This window comes from Pyrgilauda ruficollis, unplaced genomic scaffold (genome assembly GCF_017590135.1).
Source record: "Pyrgilauda ruficollis isolate IOZ18807 unplaced genomic scaffold, ASM1759013v1 scaffold13, whole genome shotgun sequence".
Taxonomy (NCBI): Eukaryota; Metazoa; Chordata; class Aves; order Passeriformes; family Passeridae; genus Pyrgilauda; species Pyrgilauda ruficollis.
In genome coordinates, this window is record NW_024511432.1 from 5,726,930 (window position 1) to 5,738,943 (window position 12,014).

Sequence of the window (12,014 nt, forward strand, 5' to 3'; positions counted from 1 at the left end):
TCTGCTCCAACTCCAGTTTATTGAACATTACAAAATACTCTGCATATATTTTCACATTATAACAATATCCTTGCAAATAATATATTAAGTCTTGAGTCATTTGTGGTGCCCATGGCTACAGAAAACACTGACCCAACTAGAGATTTAGTATGGCCCAATATCAGAAATCAAAACTAGAATAAGTCATACCAGAAATGCAAAACTATATAAAAACCTTTTAAAAACTTCATGCTCATCTGGTGGAACAGGTACAGAGCTGAAGGGCCTCTGCTGAGCCCTGCTGACAGGGCTGGGAGCCCCACCAGCTCACCTGCTCCACACTGGACTCGCCCACCCAGTGCATCCAGGTCCCCTTGGCACCTGCTGTCTCAGCACACCCACAGAGCCAGAAAAGGCAGCCTTTTATCTGCTTTGGAGCATTAACAGTCCAAGACCCCATTTTTCCCAAAGAGGAGTGACCCCCAACCTTCCTGCTCTGCCGGTGCCCAGCCATTGTGCTCTTTTGTGTGCTGAGCAGTTCTTGGGGTGAAATTCTTGGCCCTTGAGGTCACACCAGAAGTAATTCATCGTGTGTGCCACCAGCTCCCAGCACCCTCTGAGGAGGAAACAGGTGGCTGGGATGCAGGTGTTGGGGACAGACCTTTGAAGATGCACACTGGTCACACCCATCCTGCTGTACATTCATACCTGCTGCTCGCTCCACTCCTTGCACCATGACCAGTCCTCCCAGCTGATGCACCCCAGGCAACTGGGAGACTCAGACGTGGGCAGAAGGAACACCAAGGATGCTGTGCAGGGCAGCTGCCTGCCAGTAAAGCCAGAAAGCTGAACACTGCAGCTGCTGGGAACACATCCAGGCGAGGGTGCGAGGCTGGCACAGCAGGGTGGCTGTTAGAGGAGTCCCTGTGCGTACAGGTTTGCTAACCCAGCTCCTGGTGGAGCCAAGCCCCAGGAGCGCTGCTCCCAGTCCTGAGAAAGCCACGGCCTTGCCTCTGTGGTGCCTCCATAACCCGGGGAACACGGGGCTGTCGTGGCAAGGAGCCCATCTCCGAGCTCCTGGCTGAGCTCCATGCATGCTGTGAGGAACCAGCACTGTGGTCACCTTGAAGCCAATGGCTCAGTCACTGGGTGTGGGTGGGCTCTTGTGCACCAGTGCTGCTCTCAGCCCTTCTCCCAGAGGTCTCCTACTCACAGCCAGGCTGGAGACCAGCTCATACTCTTACACCTGTGAGCAGCCACAGCCCATTTCCAGCAGCCACCACCGCAGGGCAGCACAGCCAGGAGAGGATCAAGTCTGTTCAGGATCCCAGCCCTGGGAGAAATATCTCTAACCCCCCAGCTGCAGAGATGTGTAGGGACCAGAGAGAAAGAATGAGGTTTGGGATCTGTGCCTTCCTGGGCGGACAGGGGCTGGTACCTGCTGTCACAGCACAAAGACCAATTATTGTCCAGGTTTGCATCAGCAGGTGCATGGGCAAAGCACAACCTGGAGAACAGCTCCAGGAGGAATACTGGGTTCTCCTGTCTCTCCTGGAGTATATGGAGACACACACAAGCTTTGCAGTGCAAGACAGAGCAGTCACCAGGTCATAGCCTGTCTTCAGCTCTCAGACCCTTCCCAATCCACAGGATGCCTCAGAGGTGGCTTGCTCTGTTGAACATCAGCCACCTGGGCTCTGCAGAGGGTGGCATCCTGCCCTGCTCCTCTGTGGCCATCAAAGGTTGCAGCTCCTGCTGCTCGGGACCGTCCGGGCTGCTGTCACTCTGTGACCGGCCGCTCTTGGAGATATGGCTGGGGAACTGGAAGCAGGAGCTCTGCTCTGGCATCGCCTGGCTTGCAGACTGGGGTTGCTCCTCCAGCACAGGGCAGGCAAATCTCCTGTGCTGAGGTCCGCTCTCGATGCCTGGGGGGGAAGCAATGCTCTCCAGGGAGGAGATGCTTTGGTTCCACGCCTTCTGCATATCCACTGGCACAATTTTGGTGGTCTCCGAGGAGACATAAACAGCCAGATCAGCCTGGTCTCCTTTCCATGGCAGCTCCTTCTCTGCCAAGGTTGGTGACGGAGGGATGATGCAGGGGCTGGGGCAGACATCCAGGCTGCCTGGAGATGCAGATGGAGGGACAGTGAGAGGGAGCTTGCACAGCTCTCAGTCTCTCCTTGGACCCTGCAAACATTGCAGAACCAACCACTACCAAATGGCCACAGAACCCTAGAATATCCTGAGTTGGAAAGGACCCACAAGGATGCAGGACAATCCCAAGAATCACACCATGTGTGGTGGCCCAGGGATGCAGGACACAGGGAGGCTCTGCCATGCCCCCAGAGGACAGTGATTCTCCCATTCATGCTCTGGTTTTTGGTTTTGCCCAGGCCAAGGCAGCTTTGCTCCACAGGCAGAGGAAGGATAAGGTACCCAATGGCAGCTGCCCTGCATGGAGCATTGGTGCCTACCAGGAGTTGTCTTTCCCTGCAGGACCTCATCAGTGGCTCGAGCAACGAACACAATCCCCTCATCGTCCTCCTTCTCCGTCTCTGAGCTGTCACTCTCCTCCTCCTCTGAGCTGACCATCACCAGGACAGGAGCTGCAGGCAGATGGAAGAGGTTGGTTTGGTGCTAGCACAACCCTGGTGCTGTCATCCCACCGATCTCGCAGTGGGCAAGCACAGCAGGTGCTCCCATCCCACGCCACCAGGCCCCCCTGCCAGGACCTGCCATCCTCACCTGCCACTGGCCTTACCTGCATCCTGCCAGGGGACATTTCTGTGAGTCTTCCCATTGGGTGTCTCTTTGGTCAGAGAGATGTTCTTCTGTGAAAGAAGAGGAACTGGCAGGGACCTGTCTTGTGCAAAGCCCTAAACCAAGAGGTGGTCCTGCAAGCCAGCCACATTGGGCATGCAGATTCCCACCCTGGCTACATGGCAGATGGTTTCTAGTCCTTAGGCTTTGCATCTTCATGGCCCCACAAGGAACTGCTCAGCTGCAATGGCTTCAAAAGCCTCCAAATAAAAGAAGATATCTAAGGCTCAGTTTGAGATGTGGTGCCACACTTCTGAGCCTGGATCTCCACCAACACTGAGGCTGCTTTATGCTGAGTGCTCTTGCAAAACAAACCTGGGGCTCCTCCAGGGCTTTGCTCAGTGAAGAGCCACCCCACAGCACTGATGGCATGCTGGGGACACACGGACACACAACACTTGCATGCTCACATGCAGCATCAACAGGAGAAGAGATGAGCTGCTTTCCCCTCTGGCTCTGGAGCTGCTGATGCCCTGCAACACTTCACCTACACCGCAAAAGGACTCTCTTACTGCATCCTGGGGTGGCCAAATCTCAGAGCTAGGAAAAGAACAGGAGCTTGGGGAGGACTTGCCTTTTTCCTGCCTTTTTCCTTCAGCCTGGCCTTGCTCTTGGAGGAGCAGACATTGTGCTTTGTGGACTTGAAGGTCTCCAGACGCCTCTTCATGTTCTGCCGGAAGATTTCTTTATCTTGGCGCTCTTGTTTATCTGGAGAGATGAAGTGACGGCTGTAGCTGGCCTTGTACTGGCCGAGGGAGAGGCAAAGAGACACAGGGTGAGCAGCTGGCCCCACGGAGCACGGTCCATCCCCACTCCTCCTGCGGGTGCTGCTCCCCTCGGGGTCAGCCGCACGCCGTGGCCCGGGAGTGCTCACCCTCCGCCGGGGCTTGTAGAGGCTCCCTCGCAGCACGTGGTGCATGGCGGCGTCCTCCTTGTCCCGGCGGCTCCGCACCGTGTCGATCACCTGCAGGTCCAGGCACGCGCCGCTCCCGCTCTCCCTCCTGCGGGGAGATGGACGTGGACGGGCTGGGCTCCATGCCAGCCCCCTGCCAGCCCTGGTGCAACCTGCCCCCAGGGAAGAGGGCGGCTGTGAGGTCCAAGGAGGTCCGTGCAGGAGCTCAGAGGGATGGTTGTACTCACAGGAGGTTTGTGACTGATGACTCGGACATGGACGTGCGGCTGGGCATGGAGGGCAGCGCCAGCTTGGCAGCCGAGTGCACGTGGCCACCCTGGGAGGTGGGAGAACAAGGCTGGCATCAGGACAGCAAGGACCCAGCTGGGATGGGCAGGTCCCCACTGCCTGGCCAGAGGGTGCACATATGGCCATACACGAGGGGAACCTCTCCTGCCAGGGCCACTACTGCCTGTACCTGATCTACAAAGCTGATAGCATCCCGGATGTTCAGCTTGTAGTAAACATCCCAGATCTCATCCCGCAGCCTGTAGGCAGATTTCCGCATCAGGAGCTGGCTCAGGTATTTCTTGTCAAACTGCTCCCACCTGCCATGAGATGAAGACAGAGGCAGTTCAGCTCCCATGGGGTACCATGGCCAGGGATATCTACCCACACAAGGCTGAGTGTCCCAGGTATGGTGAAGGGAGGCTGGGCAGCAGGACCTGGCTGTGCACAGGGACACACTGCCAGGGAGATCAGGACGGGAGGGGACATAGTGACCCTTCAGCCTGCCCAAGGGGAAGCCAGACACCATCGGATCTGTGAGAGGTAGTGGGAGTAGGACTGGGGCCACCCTGCTGGAGCACTTCCCCTGCAGGAAACAGGCTTTTTGCATCCTTTTCCTGTCCCTGTGCTGCAGATAAACACTGCCCAGGCAGGAACAGGGCTGTTCCCTCCTCAGTGCCCAGAGCAGTTCCATCCATGAGGAGGCAGAGGGCCATTGCCACCAACATGGACACCCCAAGTTCTGACCTTGGCAAGCAATGCCAGCTCCACAGCATCCCAACCTGACCTCTTTCTGGGATGCTTTTGTGATCTTGGTCTGCTGCACAACAGCAGTCTGATGGTACCTATCCAGATTGATGGACAGACATACAGGCTTCCTGGTCCTGCTGCCCTGTCCACAGCAGGGGTGTTCTCCTGTGAGAACCCCAAGATGTCCCTGTGGCTGCCATGCATCTCCATTCACTAACAGTCAGCAGAGGATCCTGTCTAACACACTCACTTGTCCCGCCAGTAGTGGTAGCCGTGGTGCCCCACGATGTCCTCCACCGCTGCCAAGATGTGGTCAAAGGCCTTGAGTGAGGGGAAGAGGGTGAGTGGTGCAAGGCTGTGGGTGCCCTGGGGATGCCAAGGTCATACACGGCCCTCTCCCAGTCCCACAGGTGAGGGGAGCTGGGCAGCCTCTGGCACTATCACTTACGTGCTCATGCAGCTCCTCGTTCAGCGTGGGTTTGTGGTGGTCACTACGCTTCACCTTCAGCCACGTCACCAAGGGTTTGATGGTGAGGCCCTAGAATGGCAGGAGAAGGCAAGGGAAAGACTGGGAGGGCGAGAGGGTGCATAGCTGGGGCATGGGGAGCAGAAGCAGCACGAAGTGACTGGGGACAGTGGCTGTGCCAGCCACACATGCCCCTATCAACCCAACCCCTGTGCCATGGTGTGCACCCCCAGTCATCCTTCCCCTAGACTCATATTCATCCTCCCTGTGGCTTCCCTTCCCAGGGCACTCAATGCCAGAGCCGGGGCCCATCAGCAGCTTTGTAGAGAGAGCAGCCTGGACAGGCATGCACTCTTGGAGCTCCTGGAGCCAGTCCCAGAACAAAATGCCAGTGGGAAAAGAAGGTGGGCCATGGCCCCACCATCACAACAGTCCCCACCTCCTGGAGCCAGTCCCAGAACAAAATGCCAGTGGGAAGATGGGCCATGGCCCCCCATCACAACAGTCCCCATAGTGGTCCTGCCCACCTGCTGATGGATGGGGTGTCAGAAAGAACCAAGGACCAAAGGTCACTTGAAAAAAGATACTTTCCCAAAGCACGTGTCCCCAGGCCAGTTCTGTGGCAAGAAAGCAGCACCGGAGGAGGGCACAGTGCCCATCCTCACCTGCACAATGACAGTGAAGAACACCACCACGATGGTCGTTGCCACAAAGTAGTCCTTGGCTTTCACTTTTTCCCTGTCCAGCAGGATGACCAGGGCGAAGGCCACAGCCCCACGGAGGCCACCATATGACATGACCACCTGGTCGATCCTGTCCAGGGGGATGAGGCGGAAGCGGTTGAGCACGTATGTTTGGAGAACAACACCTGGGGAAGAAGGAGGAGGAGAGCCTGGAATGCTGGGAGAACCCTGTCTGCTCCAGCAGCACAGCACAAAATCCCAGCCAGGATCCATGGCTGGCCTTGTGCCCCAAGCTTTCCCAGGCAATCTCCCTTTTTGGCATGAAAAGGGCTGTGTGCTACCGGCCATATACACAGCAGGACAGACTGACCCACAGCTCTGAAGAGCAGGATAAAGAACAGGGTGCCCAGCACCAGAGCTGTGTCCCATGTCCACTTGGAGGTGTCCACAGCCGAGATGCCCAGAAACATGAAGATGATGGTCTCTGAACTGCTGGCCAGTGTCTTCATGGTGTACTTGACTGTGGTGCGGGATTTCTGGGAGATGTTGGCTTCCACGTACTTCTTGCAGCAGATCCCACAGAAGGTGACTCTGCAGAGGGGCAGGAGGAGATGGCATGGCCCTATGGCAGGATGAGGAGTGGTTCTACTCACTGCCTCTTGCTGCTCGGCACTGCAACCCCAGTTTCCTGGGTTGCCCTGGGGTAACCCAGTACTCACGCCAGGATGGCGGAGAGCGAGACCATCTCGGCGGCGAGGTACGCGACGTAGGCCAGGAGGAAGACGAAGAGCGGCTCGATGATGCGCACGCGCTTGGTGAACCGCGTGATCAGGGCCAGCAGGAAGGCGAAGAGCAGCCCCACGGCTGTGCCCCCCAGGCTCACCAGGAAGAAGGAGGCTGGTGGGAAGAGAAGTCTCATGTGAGCCATAAGGAAGTGGGCCCAGCTCCTGTGCCCCACAGCCATGCCATGCTGGGCTGGCCAAGTGCCGTGTTCCTACCCAGGTCCCCTCCAAAGCATCCCATGGACCACAAAGCTTTGGATGATCCCAAAGCATCCCCTGGAGCACCTCTGCTGTGGGGGCAGGCTGATAGAATTGGGGCTGTTCAGCCTGGAGAAGACCCTGGGGAGACCTCAGAAGCCCTTCCAGTACCTGAAGAGTACTCCAAAAGAGCTGGAGAGGGACTTTTGACATGAACATGGAATAGCATCCCCTGGAGCACCTCTGCTGTGGGGGCAGGCTGATAGAATTGGGGCTGTTCAGCCTGGAGAAGACCCTGGGGAGACCTCAGAAGCCCTTCCAGTACCTGAAGAGTACTCCAAAAGAGCTGGAGAGGGACTTTTGATATGAATGTGGAATAACAGGACAAGGGGGAATGGCTTCAAACTGACAGAGGGCAGGATTAGATTGGGTATTAGGAAGAAATGCTTCCCTGTGAGGGTGATGAGGCCCTGCCACAGACTGGCTGTCCCATCCCTGTAAGTGTTCAAGGTCAGTTTGGGGGGGCTCTGAGCAACCTGGTCTACTGGAAAGTGTCCCTGCTCATGGCAGGGGGGGTTGGAACAAGATGGTCTTTAAGATCCCTTCCAGCCCACACAATTCTGCAGTTCTATGCTGATGGCCAGCATGTGACACAGGGAGTGACAGAGCTGTGGTGCTCAGTGCCCACCCCACAGGACAATGGCTCCTGTGCTTGCCCTGCTCCATTTCCACAACAGAGGAAGAGGTGGAGGGGCTGGTGTGGCAATTACTCACCTACCCCCTTCACGTAGTCTGTGGCGTGGATGTGTGCTGGGCCCAGCTCCACAAAAGAGTTGAAGACCTTGTACAGCACCTGCAGGCAAGGCAAACCCCGTGAGAAAAACAGGGCATTGCCCTGCCTTGAGAGGGACAGGAAGGGTCCTGTGGAAGAGGCATTTCCACCCCAAACCTGTCAGGTAACAGCTCATTTCAGCAAAGTCTCCCAGGGCCAGGAGAGAGGAAAGGCCAAGAGAGCATGGCATAGGTCTGCCCCCAGCTCAGAGATATCACCTGCATCCTCTGCCCATCCTGGGGAATTCCAGCACCTTGGACATGTTGGGCTCAACATTAGAGTCCCCCAAGCTGCAACTCACCACAGTGACAGCATCGTTCAGGAGAGACTCGCCAAACACAATGATGAAGAGGGTCTCATTAACATGGACCTCTTCAAAGACAGCCAGGACTGCCACAGGGTCCACAGCTGAAATCAGGCTGCCAAAGAGCAGGAAATCCATCAGACCAGCTTCAACACCTGGATCTGTTAGGACAGAAGGACCAAAGTCAGGCAAACCAGCCACCCCAGAGCCCCTCTCACCAGCTGGAAATAAGCCTGTCCCTCATCTGATCCCAGTGATTTGGCTGCAGCATCTCAACTGGGAGTGCAGTGGGATGAGGCCAAAAGTGTTCCCAGACCTCCAGGATGCCCCTGGAAAAGTGGGACTTAGTGCCTTCTTGCTGCAACATGAGAGGAGCATGAGGGATGTCCCTGCTGGCCCCCAGGTGCATCACTGCTCCTCCAGCAGGCACCACCAAAGGTGGCTCAGCAGCCCCACCTCGGGTCCAGGCATCAAGTGGCTCCTCAGGGCTCAGGAGAGCTCAAAACACAGCCCAGGCCAGCCAGTGGCTCCAGCCAAGGACAGGGAACACACGGCAGCGAGCCAGCAACGCTAGCCAAGGTCGGCAGACAAAAATAGCAAAGACATGAGTCAGCCCAGAGCCAAGCAGGGCCCGTCTGCCCTGCACGCTTGACCGTCCTGCCAGAGCACCATTCCCAGGATGTCAGGACCCTGCTTGTGCTGTAATTCCTAGGAATCCACAGCAGGGAGAGGCAGTGGGCTATGAAATTGGGGTTGCTTTGTACCTCCAACCTATATTTTGGGGATGTGGGCCGAGCTGGGCAGCCCTGCACACCCACCCATGAGCCCGGCCCGGTGCAGGCCCCAGAGCGCGGTGCCGGTGGCGAAGGAGTTCCAGAGCGTGCCCACCACTGCGTAGGTGAGGATGGCACCGATGTTGTCAAAGAACAGCCGGCTGGGCATGAAGTACCCCGAGTCCAGGACGATGGGGGGCAGAAGGAAGAGGAAGAACATGTTGGGCTCCAGCTGGTACTCGGCTTTCTTTGCCACGGCCAACACGATGCCCCCCAGGCCCAGCCCCAGCAGGATGAGAAGGCAGCTCTCCGGGACAACAGATGTCACCTTCCTTGACAGGTGAAAAACTAGAAGAAAAAGAAGAACGAGAGCATCAGCCAAACAGGCACGTGGACAGAGCATCCCAAATCCACAGGCTTCACAGAAGGGTTGGGTGATGCATGATGGATGGGAGAAGAACAAGGGAGCACCTACGGAAAAGCTGCTTTATGGCCACATGTGCACAAAAGGCCTTCCAGCTGCCTCCCAGGTCAGGATTTCAGGTCTCTGACTCTTTAGGATTTCCCTCTCAGCCACTGTCTAATAAGCCAATCAGCCAGGCATTTTACTTTTCTTGGCTTCTGGTATCTGCACTTAAAGGTTTAAAGCAGGCAGCGAACACGTTCACAGTCACGAGCACTGCTGGCTGCTCTTCAAGTGAAGAAATCCTGGTACACCGGGACATGTCACCCCACTCAGAGACGAGGATGCTCAGCCCTGGTGACAGGGTGACCTTGTTTGCATCCATCTGAGCAAGCACCCAGAGCATGCAAACCACTGCAGCACAAGCCATGCCCGAGCACAACCTCCCTCAGCACTAGCTAACCTACCTGCATGCAAAAACACAGGCACTTGGGAGCTGCACGTTTAGAGATGCTTGGAATAATCAGTTTATTCCATGCAAGGTTTGGGCCAAATCTTAAGCTGCCGTTGAACAGGATGTATTTCCTAAAGCAAGCAGAGGATGCCCTGTATTCATCCGTCAGTAATGTGGCAGTGAACCTGTGCTCAGGCACAAGCCAGCAGGGTGCCACATCAGTCAGCACAGGGGATTTGTTCCTCCAGGCACCCTTGTTCCCATGTCAGGGTGCCCTGTGTAATCCCAAATCAGTCCAGCTTCCAGGCAGGCAACCCCCATCCCTGGGGGTTTCTCCTCACTAGCACAAGGTGCTGTATTTCTGCTGCCCCTCCAAAAGGGCATTGCTTGGGGAAAGGCCACTGAGTGATTTTGTCCCCCCATCACTGGGTTCTGCCATCACTTGTAACATCCAGCCCAGCTCTGTTGCATGACTTGACCATCAGATGAAGAAATCTCCTGGGGAGTGGGTTCCTCCAGGTACTCCAAGAGCCACCTCTGTCCTTGTGCACCCAGCAGGTACAAGGGACATCAGGGCAGGCTCTGAGCCATCAGTTGGCTGCGAGCCCAGCCCTGCTGCCAACCCCAAAACCCAGTCCCTAAAGCCCTTTAGCTGGACTAAGGCTGCCCATTGCTTGTGCCAAGCTACCCCTCCAGAAGGAAAGTTGTGCTGTGGTCATGCACCAGCCCTGGGTCACTCAGCTGCTTCCCTCCTTTGGGACCCCAATGGACAGACCATAAGGTCTGCCTAGCCCAGGGTGCTGTCTCCAGTGGCACAGGCCTGGACAGGAGCCCAGGAACAGGCAGTACTTCATCAGTAGGTTTCCATGTGTCTATGCCCTTGTCATTCTCCTCTGCACCTGTCCTGGTCCTGCTCTATCCTTCTGGGACAGGTCCCAGGGTCCCCGAGATGTGGGCAGCCAGAGAACTGAGGTTGTGGCCTCCTGATGTTCTTCCTTTCTCCTTTCCCAGCACCTCTTAGGTGATTTTCCTTCCTTCACCACAGCTGAGCTCTGAATTAGCAGAGATAATTGAATGACAAAGATCTGGTTCACAACCAAAGACATCATTGAACCCACCACCCAATGTGCAGGTTAAGGACCACTTTTCCTTCAGCTGAGGACCTCAAGAGGTTGCTGCTTGGCACAGTGAGCTCCATCCATGCCCCAGCACTGGCTCCCTGCCATAACACAGCAGGAGCCCTGCTGCAGCCAGCAGGGGCAGAGCAGTGAGCACAGGGGCAACACGATCTGCAGCTCCACCACCAGGCACCTCAACAGGAAAGAGCACCCAGGCCAAGCCTCTGCCACTGAACACCCCAGCCACAGAGCCTGGGGAACCCCCCTGAGCCCCAGCCACCTGGGCTCACTGCTGTGGGCTGCAATACAGCCCTGGAGACTGTGGTGATATGGACACTACAGCCCTCCAAGCAAACCCACAGCCTGAAGAAATGCTGGCTGGGCTTCATCCAGGCCAAATTCCTGCTAAATGACCACACAAGTCACTGCAGAGCCCTGTTCACCCCACACAAGCTGCTTTCACCGGTGGACGAATGGTGCTCACTCAGCGCCTGCAGCAGGCTGTGAAGCCGCTTCCCACCCACGGGAACAAAGCTCTGAAGTTTTCAAGAAGGGAACGAGGCGTCCAGCCCCTTTCTGCATTCTCAGGAACATTGCCAAGATCCCTGCTCTCTGCTTCGGCAGCCCAGCTGCATTCCTCATGCTGTGGAGCTGTCCTGGCTGGCTGGGGGACCCAGGAGAGCGTGCAGGGATGCTGTGGGGACGTGGGTCTTGCCTGTCATCCATCATGGAAGTGTTCAAGGCCAGGATGGATGGGGCTTTGAGCAACTTGGTCTAATGGAAGGTGTCTCTGCCCATGGAAGGGTAGCTGGAAAATGATAATCTCTAAAGTCTCTTCCAACTCAAACCATTCTGTGTTCTATGATTGATTTCACCAAGCCAGAAACTTGGTCAAATAAAGGAGAAGCATCAATGGGAAAGATCATGCTTGTCCAAAAATCTGCTGGCTGATGGGGAGAGCTGCCAGCCTCCCCAGGAAATGGCAGCACATGAGCTCCCATGTGTCACAGAGAGCAGCCAGTGGGGACAGACTGAACGAGCTCTAATTTTATACACCATAGTCAAGGATTTCAGCACTAAAGGTTCCCACAGCAACAGTAACTTAGCCACATGTGAATTAACTTCAGAGACATAATCCACACTCAGGCATACATAATAAAGGATTTGCCACTGAGAGAACTCAGGGCCAAAACCTCTTGTGCTCCTCCAGAGCTTGGGAAATGGCAAAACACCTAAACCAAGACAAGAGCAGAAGGGGGCAGAGGTGATGGA

At 56.1% G+C, this 12,014-nt stretch overlaps 1 protein-coding gene across 8 annotated transcripts in view; it reads right to left on the reverse strand.

Moving 5' to 3' along the window:
* The window catches only part of SLC9A5 (solute carrier family 9 member A5), a 15,860-nt gene continuing 3,846 nt past the window's right edge, over window positions 1-12,014 (reverse strand). For 4 of the 8 annotated variants that reach the window (XM_041458858.1, XM_041458857.1, XM_041458861.1 and 1 more), the window contains 15 exons: window positions 8,813-9,115; window positions 7,992-8,155; window positions 7,633-7,711; window positions 6,598-6,775; window positions 6,249-6,469; window positions 5,861-6,063; window positions 5,178-5,267; window positions 4,980-5,050; window positions 4,170-4,299; window positions 3,940-4,028; window positions 3,674-3,800; window positions 3,374-3,544; window positions 2,741-2,810; window positions 2,454-2,585; window positions 1-2,102 (listed from right to left, as the gene is read on the reverse strand). In XM_041458858.1, coding sequence (XP_041314792.1) covers window positions 1,636-2,102; window positions 2,454-2,585; window positions 2,741-2,810; window positions 3,374-3,544; window positions 3,674-3,800; window positions 3,940-4,028; window positions 4,170-4,299; window positions 4,980-5,050; window positions 5,178-5,267; window positions 5,861-6,063; window positions 6,249-6,469; window positions 6,598-6,775; window positions 7,633-7,711; window positions 7,992-8,155; window positions 8,813-9,115 — 2,495 coding nt within the window. In that variant the 3' untranslated portion in view covers window positions 1-1,635. Of the gene's footprint in view, window positions 2,167-2,453; window positions 2,586-2,740; window positions 2,811-3,209; window positions 3,287-3,373; window positions 3,545-3,673; window positions 3,801-3,939; window positions 4,029-4,169; window positions 4,300-4,979; window positions 5,051-5,177; window positions 5,268-5,860; window positions 6,064-6,248; window positions 6,470-6,597; window positions 6,776-7,632; window positions 7,712-7,991; window positions 8,156-8,812; window positions 9,116-12,014 lie in introns of those variants that run through there. The other 4 variants (XM_041458859.1, XR_005954429.1, XR_005954430.1 and 1 more) reach the window with 4 other exon arrangements.